An 18,664-nucleotide genomic window follows, 5' to 3' on the forward strand; every position below is an offset into this window, starting at 1 on the left:
GTCCTTCTGTTGAGAAATTCCTTGTGGACTGGTGTCCTCTCAGTGCTTCAAGTGTGCAGTTTTTGAAGGAAGAGGCTTAATGTTATACCTTGTCAATTATGTGCATAGGATTACTATTTATAATACAGTTTACATTTGAATAACTTAATTTTGCTTCCCCCTAAACCAATACATTCCTTTCTTAGGAAAGCTCTGCAATTTGAGAACAATGATGAACATGTCACATGCATCATTTATGGACTGTTGCCACCTCCACTGTTTTTGTCTACCAGAAAAATCCCAGGTTGTACAATTGTATTTATAAAAACCAGTTGAATGGTTTTTCCCTGAAAAGTAATGCAAAAGAGATGGCAGAAACTGTCTTAAATAGGCTAGAGGAGTAAAAACATTCCACTTGCTTTCTTACTGTTTTAAGATCTTCTTTAATATATCAGTTCATTTGAGATGCATGATCTGTCAATGGTTCTGGAGTTACCAGATTTCTTTGGTTATGCAAATATTTACAGTTTCCTTAAGTGGAGTATCCATTAAATCCATACAAAAATATCTGCAAAGTTTTTTTTTTTTTTAAACAGGAATTCTAGCAATAACTACTCATTGAATTAAAAATATAATACAGAACACAGCTTTACGGAGACAGTCATTCATGCTCACTGTAAGCAATGTTAGTATGTGGGATGAGCTAGAACTTGGCGACTAATCAAAAACAAAGGCTACTTTCAATGCACTTTGATAGTCAGTAGTGAATTCAGAGAATGCTGTTCTGAGGTAGTTCAGTATCATTTCCTTACCTTGATGGCAGCCTAGAATGAAAGGTTAAGGCTATTCAACTATGCCAACAGGAAAGTCAAGAATCTTCACCTCCAAGCAATTTCTGGATCATCCTTGTGAAGAATTCATGTCTTGGTGGTGCTCTCCTCTTAGATGCACAGAATTATTTTCATTTACACAAAACAGTACTGATTCTGCCCTTATAAGCACAGCATATTCCCCTCCCCTTTTCTTACTTTCTTTTTATTTCTTTACTTTTCCAGTGCTGGGATGGCTCAGGGCCTTCTGCATGCTGGCCCTATCACTGAGCCATGTCTCTAGCCCAACACGACTCTGAATTATGCACCATCAGTTAAACTTTCACCAAAGGCCATCCTCATTTATCTCAACCCCTTTGAAGATATCCTATTTCCTTTTTAATCTCTACCTAGAAATGCATTATTTGGACACAGAAGAAAAGGGAAAATAAGAGATGGGACAGTGTGCAAGGGACAGCAAGGTCAAGGAAACTACAATGCTTTCTCATAGTTCTTGACAGAGTCCTTTGTGGGCACCTGTTTATTATTTTACTTCCAAGTGCACTAAGATTACAGAACATCAGTCAAATCCTTTGGCTAACCTAGGTATAAAATTGCATGGTAAAGTCAAATACAATTTTTCCCTCAACAATTTATTTAAAATTACACAGCCTATTTGTGTAGAAATTAAAACCGAACTGAAATATGTTTTACATTTCCAACGTAGAAATGCTTTTGTTCTGGAGTCCTGATCCTGAGGATAGCAAATTCCAACTGACAAATGAAATGAATAGGTCATGTATATGAATAGAATGAGCAATGGATTAAATTAAATGGTATTTGGTTGATGGGAGAAAAAATGTTACATCAGAATTAATGGAAGAACTTCAGGATGTGTTTGGCCATGCATACACTTAAAATTAGATTTAAAGGAATTTGTTTAAATCTGGGTTTACTACCCCAGGGATGGAGGTGGGGGAACAGATTCTTAAGCTGTGTAGTTGATGTGTCTGGTTAATAATGAGGTTATTTTCCCCCTTAGTGAGGCACAAATAAGTGCACTTAGTGGACTATAATGTGGCATTTGCATAAAAGGAGTAAGTTAGTACCTCGCCCAGGAGGCTAGAAAGTCCTATGCTATATAAATGTGCTCAGCCTATAGTATTGTTCAAGATTTAGTTTTCCTTTCATACTATGCATTTATTTCCCTTTGACTTAATCATGGGTGTTTTCTTTAGCATAAACTATTTTAAATGTAAACTTCATTCCTAGATATCTTCAAATCATTCTGTTAGTTGAAAGGCACTCAGATGACATTATCCAATTCAAACAACTGCTGCTGAAGGAGGTCTTAGTAGTATCCAATCCAGAGCATGTCAGTTCAAAGAAGGCTTTATATGCATAAATATAAAAATATTTTATTTTCCAATGCTTTTGCTTTTAAAGGACTCCCTTGAAAGGAGTGTTAAAGAAGAATTAAATACGCTTTAAAACTTTCTCTTAGGCTGACTTGAGGGGGAGATGAGTGGAAATGGCTATTGATGGTTTTATAACTGGAGATCCTTGTGACAGTATAAATTAACTCCAAAGACTCATCTTTCCGTGAAACTGTTGGTGTCAAATTGTATTATTTTTGAATGTTATTCTGCTGTAATTGAACTTTACAAATATTTATTGAACACCTACTATATATCCCTTACTATCTAGGGTAGTTCATTGTTCCCTAACAGGCATTCCAGCTGCAGATGGTCTTGTCTCCTCCTGGTGTACATGCGTGTATGTGTGAAGCTGTTTGGACTTGGTTAGTATGCTTGTTAAGCAGCTTGGAGAAATCTTGTCTACTTTTTTATCAGTTGGTAGGCTTTATAAAGCATGGCAGAAAGCAGACATGGCAACCCTAAGTCTCCCAGAAGTATTTCTTCTTTGAAGACACTCTGAAGATTTACCTGCTCCAGGGTATTGCTTTGTTCATTTGGTGAAGAATTTCTGTAACAAAGAATTTCAAACAATTCTGCCAAAATTGCACTTTGGTCTCCGACTTCACAGTCTCTAGGAATTGAACTTGCCGCCTAATTTACTTTCTTCATGACGGAGGTTATCTCAAAACAAAAATGGCAGGAAAGCTTTCCTATGCTTTGGGTAGGAGACAAACTTGCTTTTGTAGAATTTGTGGCTGAGGAAAGCAGACAAAGCCTGGCTGAAGAAGACATATGTCACCACTAGCCACCAAGTTAAATTGAGGAACCCAAAGGTTACAGCCATGGAAATGTAAATCATCAGCTCTGCTAAGTAGTTAGGGGAAGAAACATATTCGAACCAGTCTCCAAAAGGGATCCTGTGGTTGCAGTGAATGACCACTCCTGAAATGGAAAAGATGACTTCGTGAGCATCAAAAATTACGGAAAGGAAGTGTTACCAATGTAATCTCCAAATCATTCACAGATCCTCTTAGGTTACTTTGTCAACTATAAGCACAAAGGAAAGTTGGTTCCTCCAGCAACCCTCCACAGTGGTCTTTGAGAGCTCAGACTCTGGAGTTGGATCACACATGTTCCAATCCTGGCTCTCCTGCTTACAGGCCAGGTAACTTCAGAGGAGTTGCTTAATCTTGTTGTGCCTCCATTTCCTCATCTGTAAAGTGAGGATCAGACTGTACTCATTTCATGTGGTATCATGCCCGTGAAACACTTGGAATAGGGCCTCGCACAAAGTAAGCACTGGATAAATATTAAAAAATACTACTCTACTTTTAGCATTTCCAGTAGCCTAATGAAAATTGTACTGTGATACAAGCTAACTGGAAGGTCAGGTTGTTTTGCCTTGGCTGGGTTGGTACTCACTGCATGATAATATGAGCTATCACATGTGAATCAATATATCTGTGCAGTGCAGAATTCAAAATGTGGGCACAGCATAGAATCACAGACTGACAGGGCTAGACAAGGCTGGAGAGATCTTTAGGGTGAGAGCCTTGTTGTACAGTCAGTGAGATCACACCTCAGAAGGTGTCTTTGTCAAGATTGGGTATTTGGCATAGATAAGCCAGCTAACTAGGGCAGGAATGAAAAGAATGGAGGAACACAGAGAACTGACTTCTGAGGGTTAAAATTCACCTGCGGCAGCTCCAAGAGATCTCACCTGCTTTATTTTTCCTGAGATTGCTGAGAATGACGTGGCACTTATACTGATGGGCAGATGACCAGAAGAACATCATCATTCCGAGGATATGGAACCAGCGGGCTTGCATCAGCAAATTTTTCCCTATTACGTAGACTACAGAAAAAAGTGTCATCTTATTAGCCAAGCCTGCAAAGTTTCAGAGACTCAGGAATTTAAAAAATCATGTTATCCTGGCTGCATTTCCTCTGCACTAGGGAGACATGCTCGGCTGTGGGCAGCTTCAGTCACATACTCAGCTCCTTCTCCCCTTGTGTGACCTACCTTTAGGTGGTAAGTCTGCTTTATGGTTCTATTGCTAAGCCCCATTTTAAGCCTTCTGGCTTGCATTTTACTGTCAGGAAAACACTTTCTACAGAAATTTCTGAGCTAGTGTCCTGAGCCACACTGCCAGGGACATCCTGAATGCAGAATACTGAGTTGACTGGTTCTGGCCAGTGAAGAAAGTCCCTGGAGGTAAAGGCTGTGGGTGGACTCTTCACAGACCAGGGAAAGCTAAAACTGCAAGATGAACAATATAAAGGCGTCTCTTTCTGGATCAGAAAGAAACCAATGAAAGTGACTGTTTCAAGAGTGGAAAGGCTGGGCTGGGGAGATAGCTTAGTCGGTAGAGTGAGGCCCTGGGTTCGATCGCCAGCACCGCAAAAAAAAAAAAAAAAAAAAAAAAAAAAAGAGTAGAAAGGCTCAAACTTTTGCTTCTTTCTCTCTGGCTACCAGGAAGGGAGGAAGAAAGAAGGCAGGCCAGAGGAGGACATGAAGAGCAAGCCACTGACACTGGAAGGGCAAAGGAAGACCTCTCCCTAAGTAACAGGATGGAGCTGGCCTAATGAGTCTTCATGGAAGAAACAAAAGTTGTCCACTGGTTATGGACGAAAGCCTGGGCTCTGGAGCCAAGAAGGGGCTCCTAAAACACTGACTGAAGTAAGAGAACCACGGATCTGCCACTCCATATGGTACCCACCAGTGGGAGTCAGTTGAGGACAGCTCCTGACTAATGAGAATCCTCTAAGGTTCCCTTGTGCCAATTTCTGTTAGAAACCTGTTCTCTATCAACAATCTACCATAGCCTTTTAAATGTCCATGCGGCTTAGTTATTTACCAAATGGTTATATTTTTGTAAGTTAAAAACAAACGAAATATGAAAAATGCAGTTTCAATCTGACTGGCTTCAGGAGCAAGTCAGTCAATACAGAATTAAAAGTTAAAGCAAGTGTCCAGGAGTTCTGCTCTCTATACTGCATTCCCTGCTCTAAATGCAGAGACAAAAATTTGTAAGAGTCAGCGGGAATTATAATGCAGGAAAGGGGAGGCGGGTGGAAGGTGCCTCTTTACTGACAGTATAAAGTATGTAGTGTTTCATTATTCATGCATCCATTAGTTATTTACTGCGTGTCCTTGAAGCCTGGCACTACATATGCACGGGGGATAAAGCATGAGAAAGTCAGGCAAGACCGTGGTTCTCGTGGAGCAACCTTCTGGCTTGCAGATCTTCTTTTCACTTCCACAAGGACCTGTGAAGTCAGTCTGTGCCCCTAATTACGGGTGGGGGCTCTGAGGCTCAGAGAGGTTCAGCGGGGCAGATGTAGGCCCAGCAGACTTCCATGCCCATGCTTTTCCAGCAGACCCCATCAAATGCCCCAGTGGGTTCTCTCTCGGTGAATTACTGAAAACAACTCTCCCCATAGGGCCTCATATGGCCCCAGATGACCTACCTGGTGAAGGACAAGTAGGTGAAACAGAAAACAGCTTCAGAAAGGAATGTTCAGAAAGCTACGTCTGTGGGTGCCTCCACACCAGCGGAGGGAAAGCAGAAGCTGGGCTCCAGCCAGGAGGAAACTGCAGGAGAGCTAGTAACACCAACAGAAGCTGACAGACAGGAGGCCCGGCGTTACCAGAGAGCTCCTGAAAGTTCTCTGGATGGGATACCGGGAATGACGGCTCATACCATGGCACTGGCTAAAGGCCACAGCTGAATGACTGGGGAGGAAAGACCAACTCCATCTACGTTGAGAGCAATTAGCTGGAGAGGGGGGTGTGGCAGAGTGGCTGCAGCCAATGAGAACTTGGGGAATTGACAAAGACGGTCACTGAGCCTGCTTTAGGATCCTTCCTCTGGCCACAGAGGTGGGCTATAGCAACAGAGGACCTCAGGGTCCTGACTGACACGGACACCAGACCTGCCGGGGAGGCTCACTCACTAAGCAATCGAAGTATCTAGACCTCGGTCTCAATTTACGAGGATGGACAGGGCAGCTTTAGGAAACCTGGAGCCTAGTATTTGAAGAGAAAATGGCCATGAAAGAGCCACAGTGTCTGGGCTAAAGGACAAGCTGAAAGTCACACTGACCTCAGCACTAAAAACTGACTTCAGTCACCCAAAATGAGCTGACTGCTTCATAACACATGCCATTTTTACAAAAGTCAATTTTCACACGTTAGGTGACCTTCACGCCCCACCTAAAACAAAAACCCGCATTTCCTTCTCACAGAGATTTTCGTCCCTTCTTCCGGCTCAGAGCGTTCAGAACCTTAAGGCAACCTTCATTTACTGTGGCACTCTTGTCCTCTTCCCTCTGGCTGCTTGCAGGAGGAAGAGTGTTCTGTAAAGGGACCCATCCCAAGAACTCAGGCACCAAGAAGGTTCCACTTCCTCTTCCAACCAGGACCGCCCACCAGGGGCACGCCTCCTCTCGCGTTTTCTAGGATTTCACTGGGCACCCAGGTTGAGGAGGCCTCCTGAGGTCACCCACTTTGCTGCCCTTTCCTCCTGCTTCCCATGCGGCACTTGGCACAGACCAAGCCCACATGGTTTCGCTGACTTCAGTCCCTCCAGGGAACCCCGTGTCCCATCCCATCCTCCTTAAACTGAGCCTCGTGAACACTTTCCTGTCTCCACGGAAGGCTTGACTGCTTAGCAGGCGTCCTCCAGGTTAACCTCTCTTACATGCCCATGGACGTGCTCACTTCTGGAAACCTACCCTCAGGGTCTACACTCCTGAAATGCAACGTGGGTTGGGCTGTCCTCTGCCTCCCGACCCCTCAGCGGGCTTTGTGGGCACTTGCCTCACTCACCATTCCTGCCATCCATTGGCACCTGGCTCAGCACTGTCAGGCCCACCAGGACATAGTAGACGAGTCCAAAACAATACTGCACGAGGTGAATCACGGCGTTGGAGAAGACGCTGACGTAGAAGCACTCGAAGAGCCTCCGCAAGCTGTGCAGCCACAGGAACACAAGCACTAAGAAGGCGGAGAGTGCCAGCTCACCCCCTGCAAACCAGAAGGCGACAGGTTCAGCACCTCTCTTCTGGATAAACCAAAGTTTTGTTTTTCCCTAGTGTGAAACAGTCTCAAAACAGACGAGAACTAGGAAAAGGCCCCAGAGACCATTCAGCCTAGTGTGTTCCTCCTTTCAGCAGTGAGGACACAGGCCAAAGAAAGTCAAGGAGTTCGGCTCAAGGTCACATGGTCACTTGGTAACAGAGCGGGGGGACCACCCATCTTTTGACTCTGCTTCATCACATGGGAGTCTTCCAGGCTACATGGACATCACTATGAAGAGGTCTATGGGTCTCTGGTACCTGGCACCAGAAGCCACAGTTTCTAGATGGCCCTGAACAATCCCGCCTGGTGGGATCCCCAGGGTTACGGGCACTGTGGAGGCAGAGATGGAGACAGGAATAGGAAGAATCCTGCATTTCTTTCCATGTTAACAAAAAAGAAGGGTTGGGAATGGAGCTCAGTGGTAGAGTGCTTGCCTAAGATGCAGGAGGCCCTAGGTTTGATTCCCAACACTGTAAAAAACTAAAAAATAAATAAATAAATAAGGAGTTATATTTATAGTGGACAGTGAGCTCTGAGATCTATCTTCCTGCCTGCCTCTTATTCCTCTGCCCCCAAAGTCTGAAGAAAAACTGATTTTTAAAATAACATAAAAAGTAGGGCTAGAGCTGTAGCTAAGTGGTAGACCACTTGCCTAGCATGTGTGAGGCACTGGATTCAATTCTCAGCACTGCATATAAGTAAATAAAAATAAACGTTCATCAACAACTAAAAAAAAAGTAATTTCTCTTTTTTTAAATGAGTCTATCTATCTGTCTGTCTCTGTCTCTGTCTCTCTCTCTCTCTCTCTCACACACACACACACACACAGAGACAACCACAAGGTACAGCTTAGTAAATTTTTACAAATTCAATCAACCCATGGGGCCATAGTAACCAGCTATGACCAAGAAAGAGAGCTCAACCAGCACCCCCTAGCGTTCCCTTCCAGGAACTACCTGTTCCTTCCACCACCCCAAGGGTACCAATCCCTGTCCTGACTTCTATCAACACAGATGAGCATCAGCATCAACTATTTTTGTATTTTAAATGAATTTTAAACACAGTGTTTTTTAAAACTCTTTAGGAACAGGTTAAAACACACAGGCAGATAAAAGTCCTCAAAATCAACCCTCCAGATACCAAAACACCAGCCAGTACCACGGCAAACAAATCAGGGATGAAGTTGTAGAGTGCAGTAGGATTTACTGAGTAGCTGCCTCTCCCAAATAGGATGCCGGTGGATCTTCCCCTCTGACTGTCATCTTTTGCAACAAGTCCCTGGGGTTATACAGAAAAGGACTGCTTCTAGAGGCCCAGTGGTTTGACTGCTGGAACAAAGGACAGAGACAATGACAGAGGACAATTTGTTTTGAATTCTGCCCCTCATCTTCTGTCTGACCTTAACTGAGCCACTTCATGGCTTTCATCATCAATTCCTATTTATTTATTTATTTATTTGAGATGGGGGTGAGCTCATTATGCTGTCCAGGCTGGGCTCGAATTCCTCAGTTTAAGCCATCCTCCTGCCTCAGCCTCCTTCTGAGTAGCTGCGACTACAGGTAGGAACCACAGTGCACAGTTCCATTTCCTTATTTTAAGAACTTTTCTACATATCCTCAACTCCTGCTGAGCGTGGCAAACTTAAAGGCTAGTTTGTGATTGTCTGACCAACATCCACTTACAGTATAATACACCTTTTCATGTTTACCAAAAAGCAACTTTTTTTAAAAATCAAGTTTCTGTGAGTTCTGAGATGTGATTTGGGCTGGAACTGGATTCGTGATAAATGTTGCAAGGCAAGCCTGAGGGAGCCTCACCGCTTCCCTGTTCTCTAAGACCTCTTCATAACTTTATCAACAGTACTAAACATATCAGAGGGAGAACAGCCAGTCCTGTGCACAGCAGTGCCTGGGGGACATGGGGAGTCGCAGCGCTACCTCTGAGCTCTGCCACGATTTCAGGGAGGACTTGGGGACATCCCCTTGGCCCTCCACTACCCAGGCCCTACAGGGGAGGTGCCAAGGAGGCAGGAAATGCAGCACAGCTCCCTGCAGACAGGAGGGCAGAGGCAAGATGTGTGGTAACGAGGCTGGCAGACTTTACCTCGGAACTGTGCTGCCCCGAGAATCCTGAGCAAATGGTGAAGCCAGTGTGGAAAAGGCACTCCCAGGAACAGAGACTGAGTAAGGAACCAAAGCAGGAAGCCATTCCACAGCACCGAGATGACGTAGAAGTGAGAAAAATACCTGCAAAAGGAAAACGAGTTAGGCAATGATGAGGGTAGATCCAAGTAAAGCCCTTCCTTAGGCAGAAGTATTTTTAGTTGCTCTTTCTCCCTAAATCCTGAAGCGGAGTTTTGCTTTCTTTTAACAGAACCTGAATCCCACAGGTATTCAGATCTTTACAATTCTCTTTCAAACGATAGGACTAGTTAACTGACAGAAAAAGAGGTTCACAAGAACACAACTGACCTTGTTAGAGAAGGCTGAGGGTCGGTTAGTGATCTCTCTCATCTCTGGGTAACAGAACTTGGCCCACCTTCCAAATAAGGGGGCCGTGGAGTTTACAAAGAGAAACTAGACTGTGCTGTAATATAAGCTCAATCTGTGAAAGACTGCAGAGTCTTGGGCAATATTGCAGTAACAAACCACAACTGTTACACAAGTTTTGCACAATCAGAATCAGCACTAGAAGGTCTTATGATCCAGTGTTTTTCTGAATCATGTTGACTGGTTCCATTGTAACATGACAAATATCATAACAGAAGAGGGTATCAACTACCCCTGGGTGTAATTCTTAGACAATTACTGAGCCTATTTTGCAATGAACACATTTATAAACTAAATAACAAGTAAACCCAGAAAACCAGTAAGATGAAATCAGCAAGTTAATTCAATGTGAAAGATGATGTCAAGGTGCTGAAACAAAATCACCCAATAAGGCATAAAGGCCTCACAGGTTCTGGGGGGTTATCTTACCTATACTTTTTCTATTATAAGTTGAGTATCCCTTACCCAAAATGCTTAGGACCAGCAGTATTTTGGATTTTGAATATTTTAAAATTTTTAGAATATATGCACATGCATTTGTAGATTGGTGAGAACTCCAGTCTAAACACAGAATTCGCTTTGTTTCACATATCCCTAAAACATACACACTGGAGATGATCTTACACAGTATTTTTTAGTGCACCCACATTTTGAGTGTGACCCATCACATTAGGTCAGGAATGGAATTCTTTCCATCTGGGGCATATGTCAGCATGCAAACAGTTGGGCATACTGGAGCATTCTGGATATTTAGATTAGGGATGCTCAACTTGTATTTTTCCTCTATTGAGATCAGTTCAAACCTTTCTGACTCTGCCGGGAGCCTGCGGATCACCAGACCTTCCCTGGTCTATCCTGCATCAATACTAGGTTCCCTTTCTTTTCTCGTTAGTCTGTGACAATGAAAGGCAAATCTTGGACCAAAGAGAGGTTAAATATTAGCTGAGAATCCTCCAGATGAGCCACAATAAGCTTGTTAGAGATCTCGCAGCCCCCAGACCAGGCCCACACACCCGGGGGACCAGCGCCGATCTGAGATGATCATTCCATGGCAACTCCTCCATCTCCCAACCACTGGGAGCCAACCCCGTTCTGGCTCTGCCCTCTCTGGCCACACAGAACAAGATGAACCCAATTCCACACAACAGCTCTGAAACTATTTGAAGAGAGCCACTTTCTCCTCCTGGATTAAGAGCCCAATTTTCTCAAGAGCTCATCCATGAGGGTCAGTTGCCACCCCTGGGTCCTGGTTGTTAGTTAAGACACACTTCCCAGAACTGAGCCCTTGTGTGGGCTGAGCACATTCCGTGCAGAGTCAAGAAGGCTTTGCTCAGGGGGCGGTGGGGCACCCCTGTAATCCCAGAGGCTCTGGAGGCTGAGACAGGAGGATCTCAGTTCAAAGCCAGCCTCAGCAATGGCGAGGCATTAAGCAACTCAGTGACACCCTGCCTCTAAATAAAACACAAAATAGGCTGGGGATGTGGCTCAGTGGTTGAGTGCCCCTGAGTTCAACAGTTCAATCCCTGATAACCCACCCCCCACCAAAAAAGAAAGAAAAAAAGAAAAAGAAAAAGAAACAAAGAAGGCTTTGTTCTGCAGGATCCTATGGGAAGGGGAGGGCTGACTTCTGAAGAGCAATTTCCAGGCCGGCCACTTTAGCTTCTGCATTTTTTCGAAGCATTGATGGAGCGCTTTGATTGCGCTGGGCGATGCTCCAGGATGAGGCCTCAGCAGGGAGTACCCCATCAGCTTTCAGGGGAGAGTCAGTCAACAAGTACACCCACTGACATCTAGCGTACCGCTGGGCAAGGGGACAGAGAGGGCGCAGAGGCTATTCTGGAGTGGTGGTTCAGGATGGCTTCTCTGCAAGTGATGCTCAGCTAGAATGAGCGGTCCTTGTGGACCCTGTGGGGAAAGAACTACAAAGGTACCCAGGTGGGTGCTTGTTGGGTCCATGCAAGAACACTAAGGGATGCCTGTGTGGCTGTGTGTCCTGCTCAAGGGGGAGAAAAGCAGGAGGCACGGTGGGAGGGGCAGAGAACACAGGGCTTGGTAGGATGTTGGTTTTTGTAGGGGGGAGCCATTTAAGCAGAGGGCTGAGCCGAGGTAATAATTCATGTTCTTAAAATCCCTCTGGTTGATGGAAAAGTTCTAGAGATGGAGAGGGGGATGGTGGCATAAGAAGGAGTATGTACTTGAAACTCCTGAACTCTACTGGGCTAACAAGGCAAAATTTAAGATGTGTATTTTAACACAATAAAAAAAATTTTTTTAAAGGGCATTGCTCATTCATTTCATACCTAGTCACCTGCTGACTAGGTAGAGAACAGTCTAGTTGTGGCATAGAGGATGCAGAATGAAGCCTGGGATAACAGCTGGGATTACTAAATCTAAATCTCATGTTCACAGTAATCCTATAGAGTTAATTGTTGTTTTCTTCATGTGGCGGGCAAGAAAATTAAGGTTCAGAGAGGTTAAGTTATTTATCCAAGGTCACACAGTAAGTGGGAGCATTTGGCTCTGGCCTCAACCCTGATGACTCTGCAGTTCAAATCATATTACTAACTTCTCATTGATGCAGCATAGCTTGCCTAAACCTGCACTTCTGCCCCAATGGTACACATAACCAAGCCTGAAGTCGAGCAAATCACTCAAGCACAATTTGTGTAAGTTGCTAAGCCACAACTTGCTGTGCTCTACTTGTGTCATGGTGCTTCGGATGCCAAGGCATACTGTTATTATTATTATTATTCCTGCATTTTGTTTTGCTTTCCTAGTTTCCCTCTATAGGAAACATTCCCCACTCTATCGCAAGTCCCATTGCTGGCTTGGTTTTAAAGACCCAGCTCAAGCCTCAGAATGCTGAGGTACGAACTCCGCCGCCTCCTGTTTCACGCGTGCTCCTTCTTCTCTCTCCCCTGGCACTCTGCTTCTTTGGAGTACCGTGGTCTAAGCCCCTGGGAGCAGGGATACGGTGGGTGATCCTCATGAGTACACAGGGCTCTGTGTGGGCACTCCTTCCATCAATGACCACCTGCATGATTACTACAAAGCACGGTAGCTCTGGGGCCTGGGGACACAGCAGTGAGCACAGGGGACAGTGCTTGCTATCATGGAGCTTGCACACACCCACACATACATCACACCGCGTGGCAGCAGGCAATAACTGCTCTTCACTAAAGCAGGGAAGAGGGAGAGGGAATGCTGGGGAGGGTAGAACTATGATTTTAAATGAGATGGCCCTTTAAAAGAGGGCCTCACGGAAGAGGTAGCATCTCCAACTGCAGGAAGTGGGGGCACGCACAATGAGGTAGGGAATAGAGCCAATAAGGCAAACTACAGGAGACTGATCCACCAGGTGGGGGACGGGGGCTTCTATTGTGAGTGGGCTGGAACTTGTCACAGTAGTTGGAACTGCCATTATAAGCTTAAAGTACGTGGGATTACAAAGGAAGCCAATTATACTGGCATAGATAATACAGCTACCCCAAATCAAAATTTTCATAGAGTAATATGTATATTTCTTAGGTATCCACACTATCTAGTGGTGAATAGCTACAATGGTCTCATGGGAATGAAAACGATAATGTTTTGAGATATTTTTAATATTTCCAACAATATAAGAAGAACTATCACAAAGCTGCAGGTACCTAATTCTACAGTGGTTTATTTTGAGCACAGGGGACATGATCTCATTGAACATATATTTGCTGATTGCCGGAACTGATCCCAGATCCCATAGGATTCACTAAGGAAGGGAGTTCGTGTTTACTGGGCTCTGCCCTGGTGCCTGGCCCAGTGCTCACTGCCTCAATGCCATCACCACCTATGAGCCCCCCAGGGGCTACCCTGCGACCGCCCTAGTCCACAGCACCACCACCACCTTTTGCCTGGACCACCATGGCAGCCTCTCATCTAGTCTGCTCCACACTGCCAGGCATCCTTTTAAAACAAATCACGTGACACACTCCTTTCCCCCTCCAGGCAAAGCCTTCACCCGCTTTCCACCCATTCCGAATACAGTTCAAACTCCACTGTGGCCTCCAGGGCCCTGGCCCGCCCTTTCCAGATTGCCACTCACACCCCACCTGTCTTGCCCATGATCAAATAACCCAGCTGGATCTCCTTGAAAGCACTTACCACCATCTGAAACTATCCTGTGTGTTTAACAAGACTTGTGTGCACCTTGTCCGTCTGTCTATAAGCTCCAAGGAGCCTAGAATAGCTCCGGGCACACTGCAGGTACTGTATGAACACCAGTTAAACAAGCAGATGAAAAAGAAGGTAAGTAGCTCATTCAAAATTACTCTCAGTAAGGAGTCAAGTTAATTAACACACTAACTAACCTCAAACCTCAAACCTCTTTTTTGTCATTCATTCAAGACATACTGATGGAGAGAGGGCCTCATTACCCGCATTTCTGTGCTTAGAAAATGGCAACTAACAAGATAAATGTAAATGCCCTGAGAGCCTACAGTCCAGAGCAGGGGTTCTTACATTTCCTTGCCACAGACCTTTTTATCAGCCTGGCAAAGGCTATAGGCCCTTCTCAAAATATCATTCTAAAACAGAGGGATTACCAAGGAAACCAATTACAGATGACATATAGGTAATGCAACTACCAGATGTCAAATTTGTGATGAATATGTATACTACTTTTTTTTCTTAACCTTTGTGTTTATTTTAGTTTTTTTATGTGATGCTGGGGATGGAACCCAGTGCCTCACATGTGCTAGGCAAATGCTCAACCACTGAGCCACAACCCAGGCCTATGTGTACTTCTTATGTATCAAATAACAAGATCTAGTGGTGAATAATGACAGTGTTCTCATGGTGATGAAAATGAAGTTTTGAGGTATCCTATATGATTTCACAAAGTTGAAGGTACTGCTAATTCTACTGTGGTCTCTTGATTACATTTGTAACTAAGGATATGCTAAGTTTCAGCTAGATGTTAGTGAAAATACAGCTGTGACTTGCTTCCAATGCAAGTCTGTGCTGCATTCTATCCACAGATCCTCTGAACCTGTTGAAGATCCCCTGAACTCCACTGGAGAAAATCTGGGCAGTTCTCTCTGCCTCCAGAGCCAAGTTCAACTGCAATGCTTCCATACTAGTTGGAACCATTTTGAAATATTAGAAACAAAAGTGCTTCTATATGTACTATGGAAGTCAGGAGCACTGTGACTCATATTTCAGGTCACCTATTTATTCAGCCTTTTTGGGAAATTGAAACTCCAGGAACCAAAGGAGAACAAGCAAAGCAACTGTCACTCTCATTGGGAAAAAAAAAAAAAAAAAAAAAAAAAAATCTCAAAAAACCAAAAAACCAAAAAAAAACTTACCAAACAGGTTAATGGAAACAAATATTAAGGTTTTATTCCTATTTTCTTAGGAAAAGAAATACAAACAAAATTACCTAAGCACCACATTACACGTGTAGAAATGTGATTGACAGCTGTCTACTTGTAACTATAGAAATTATAGACTTATTTTCATTTTTAAGAGTGCTATTAAATGTTGCATAAGGAAAAATGTTTAAACATAAGCAATATTTAAATATTTAAACATTTAAACATAAGATTATCAAACAGTTTCAAATTTGGATTAACCAAGATATTACTAAATGCCACTATGTGGGGATAAGTTCATTCTCAGTTAATCTCTCACCTATGACTCAGCTTTGCACTGTGCAAGACTTTCCCCAGGGGCATACCAGAAATTCCAGGGTTCAAGTGCCACTCATACTACTTGCTAGCACTGCACCATGGGGCAAGAGACCCCTTCTAAGCCTAGTCTGCACATCTCTGAATGGGGAAAATGACATTTCCCTCACAGGTCTATCATGAGGGTTTAATGGGGAAAGGCACTGCATGCAGCAGTCAGTAGATAAAATGCAGGCCCTCAGTTAAGGTTGGTTACTATTAACAAACCAGTAAAATCTCTCCTCTGTGTTCCCTGGACCTTAACACACTATTTTTTTTTTTTCTCATTATAAAAGTTATAAACACATTGTCAATAAAGACAGTGGAAAATAGAGGTAAGCATAATGGAGGCTATAGACTCAACTCCACCCATTTCTAAAATTCCCCCTTTTCATAAAAACAGGGGTACAAAATTTAAAAGGAGATTAATATCGATTTTTGGAGTAAAGGTATTTTTTTTTTTTTGGTACCAGGTATTGAATTCAGGGGCACTCGACCACTGAGCCACATCCCCCAGTCCCATTTTGAATTTTATTTAAAGACAGGGTCTCACTGAGTTGCTTAGTGCTTCCCCATTGCTGAGGCTGGCTTTGAACTCTCAATCCTCCCGCCTCAGCCTCCCCAGCAATGGGATTGCAGGCATGCGTCACCGTGCCCAGCAAGACATGGTCAGTTTTGATGCAAGTGTCCTATTTTTTTCTTTGTGTTTTGTGCTAATAAAAATGCCTTTCATTATTGGCCTGGATCTGCTGTCCCTTCTCTAGAACTACAAGAAATGTTTAAATTTAGGGAACAAACACCACCCCCACAACACACACAGGCACTTGAACACCATGGGAAGTTCTGCTTAAGAGTTCTGGAAGAAAACAGCATAAATTATTTCACAATATATTAGAAATTACAAGAAGCCCAAAGAATACCAATTGTTACAGGAATGAATAAGGGAAAGGCCCCAAGCCTCTTGGCTGACATTCAGTGACAGGCTTGAGCACTAACAACTGGGGCATCTGATCCAGAGAAATAGGTAAAGTCTGGTCATGATTTTAAAGTGTGCTCTTTCATTTGAGGGACACTGAAATGTCCCTGTACATGTTCCAAAATTTAGAAAATAAACTGCTACCTAGTAGAAGAGGGCATTCTGTTATAAAAATCTGATTTAAAAAAAGGATGTCAATTTTTGCTTAAAAAATAAAAAAGGTCTATGGAACAGGAGGATTGACCAATGACTCGCATAGTCCTTCTTCCCAAGGCCTTTACTATTCCTCAGGATGATCTAGTTCTTCCTTCTCACACCTGCTAGATCTTTCTCCCACACTGCAGAGTGGGAGACAGTTTCAGAGACCGACCGTTATATACTTATTACTTTTGTGGTGTGTAGACCTGGGGCACCGCCCGAGGGTGCTAGTAAGGATAATCCAAACGTTTAATCCAACAGAAACCGTATCACATTCTTTCCGACTCATTTCTAAATGTCAATTTACGATGCAACTCAAAATTAGAAAACACACCGCTCTATTTCTATCATTTAGTGTTTGGCTGACTCTTCTTATCTATGTCCTGAATTCAAAGTGGAGAAAGGAAGAATTCAAAGAAAGACAGAATGAATGAAAGAAAATCTGCAACAAGTCTCCACAATTTTTGGATGAATTCTACTTAAGTCCCCAAGATTTAATCTTTCATTTAACTTGGTTATGAAATCTGCTGAAAGTCAGACGCAGTTTCGGAACGGGACTGGCCTAAAATGTGCCACCCTGAGCCACACTCTCCAGGGGCACCTGCCGAGGTGCAGCCCACGGAGGTGGCATCCGTGCGACGACCATCTCGCGGTCTCATCTGACTGAGAAGGGTTGGGAAACAGGTGCCGTGGGCAGATCTGCCTGCATTTCCACAAACGCTGGCGACCCCCAAGTCAGGCTGTGAGCCCCTTGAGTGCAGGAGAGGGGAACGAGGAGAACTGGGGACAAAGGAGACTAGTGTGCCTCCTGGCCAAGCCTAAATTCGGATATGCCCTCATTTCCCGGGAGAGGAAGGCTCCGAGCGGCCCAAAGTTCACGTTCCTGTGCCCGCGACACTGCGTGCGGCTCTGCTCTCTCGGTGTCCGCGGACACCCGGGGCACTGCGCCCCCAGGGCCACCAAGCGCGCGGCCCGGCAGAGCCCAGCCGAGCCCAGCCGCGCCCGGAACCCGCCGGGGCCGCAGCCCGGGTCGCTTCTGCTGCCCCCTGCCGGCTGCCTGCGAGCAGGGCGCCCCGGGCCGTCAGGTCCGGGGCAGCCGCGGTTACCTCTTTGGGACATCAAAGGCCCGGCAGGCGGCAGGGCGCCGCGGCCCCCCCAGCTTGGTTTTTCCATAGCGGATCAGGTCCTGGAAGAGCGCGCAGCCTGGGAGCAGGCTGGACGGCACGAGCTGCAGCAGCAGGGTCAGCAGGAAGGCGGCGGCCAGCGCCAGCCACAGCGCGCGCAGCGGGTTCAGCGCCGAGGCCTCGGACCCCGCCCAGGGAGCCATGGCCCGCGCGCCCGGCTTCCGCAAGCCCGCGCCGCCGCCCCCGAGGAGCCGCCACTCCCGCCGCGCGCCGGCCCCAGGGCCGGACGTCGATGACGCGGCGCGGGGCGGGGACTCGCCGGGCCCCTCCCCGGACTCGCCGCCCGGCCGCGCGCGCTCCCGGGCCGCGTTCCGCGGGCTGCAGCTGCGCGCTCGCCGCCCCTCGTCTGCCGTGGGGGGGTTCCTAGATGCAGCTCCAGAAGGTGATTCAGCAGGAAACAAGACCACGTGGCTGCAAGTCTTCATAGCAGCATTATTTCCAGTGGAAAAACGGAAACATCCATCAGTGTTCCACTTTGGTGTATTTAGCTATGTTATGGTACACTAACGGACTATTCTGCAGCCACTGGCATGACAATTATGAAGACTAGGAACGCAGGAAGTTGTCTGTCAGCTATAATGTTATACTAAGTTAAAAAAAGCTGATCATAAAATATGCACGATTGCAAATAACTATATTAATAGGAACGTGTGTACATGTGGATGAAGAGGCAGGTCGTACACAAAAAATGAATAGTTGTATTAGAGTGTTGGGAATGTGTATAATGTAAATATATGAAGTACAAAGTCATCAAAGTAATGGC

The 18,664-nt window shown here is 45.0% G+C and overlaps 1 protein-coding gene across 1 annotated transcript; it reads right to left on the reverse strand.

Moving 5' to 3' along the window:
* Window positions 1–511: 511 nt before the first annotated feature.
* Window positions 512–18,127, reverse strand: Srd5a3 (steroid 5 alpha-reductase 3). The gene is made up of 5 exons (XM_047567576.1): window positions 17,824–18,127; window positions 9,393–9,535; window positions 7,038–7,235; window positions 3,927–4,061; window positions 512–3,148 (listed from the first exon to the last, which is right to left on the reverse strand). Exons 1-5 carry the CDS (start codon window positions 18,042–18,044, stop codon window positions 2,889–2,891), a joined length of 957 nt encoding a protein of 318 aa, XP_047423532.1. The 5' UTR covers window positions 18,045–18,127; the 3' UTR covers window positions 512–2,888.
* Between the last annotated feature and the right edge of the window lie 537 nt (window positions 18,128–18,664).

Source organism: Sciurus carolinensis, chromosome 10 (genome assembly GCF_902686445.1).
Source record: "Sciurus carolinensis chromosome 10, mSciCar1.2, whole genome shotgun sequence".
NCBI lineage: Eukaryota > Metazoa > Chordata > Mammalia > Rodentia > Sciuridae > Sciurus > Sciurus carolinensis.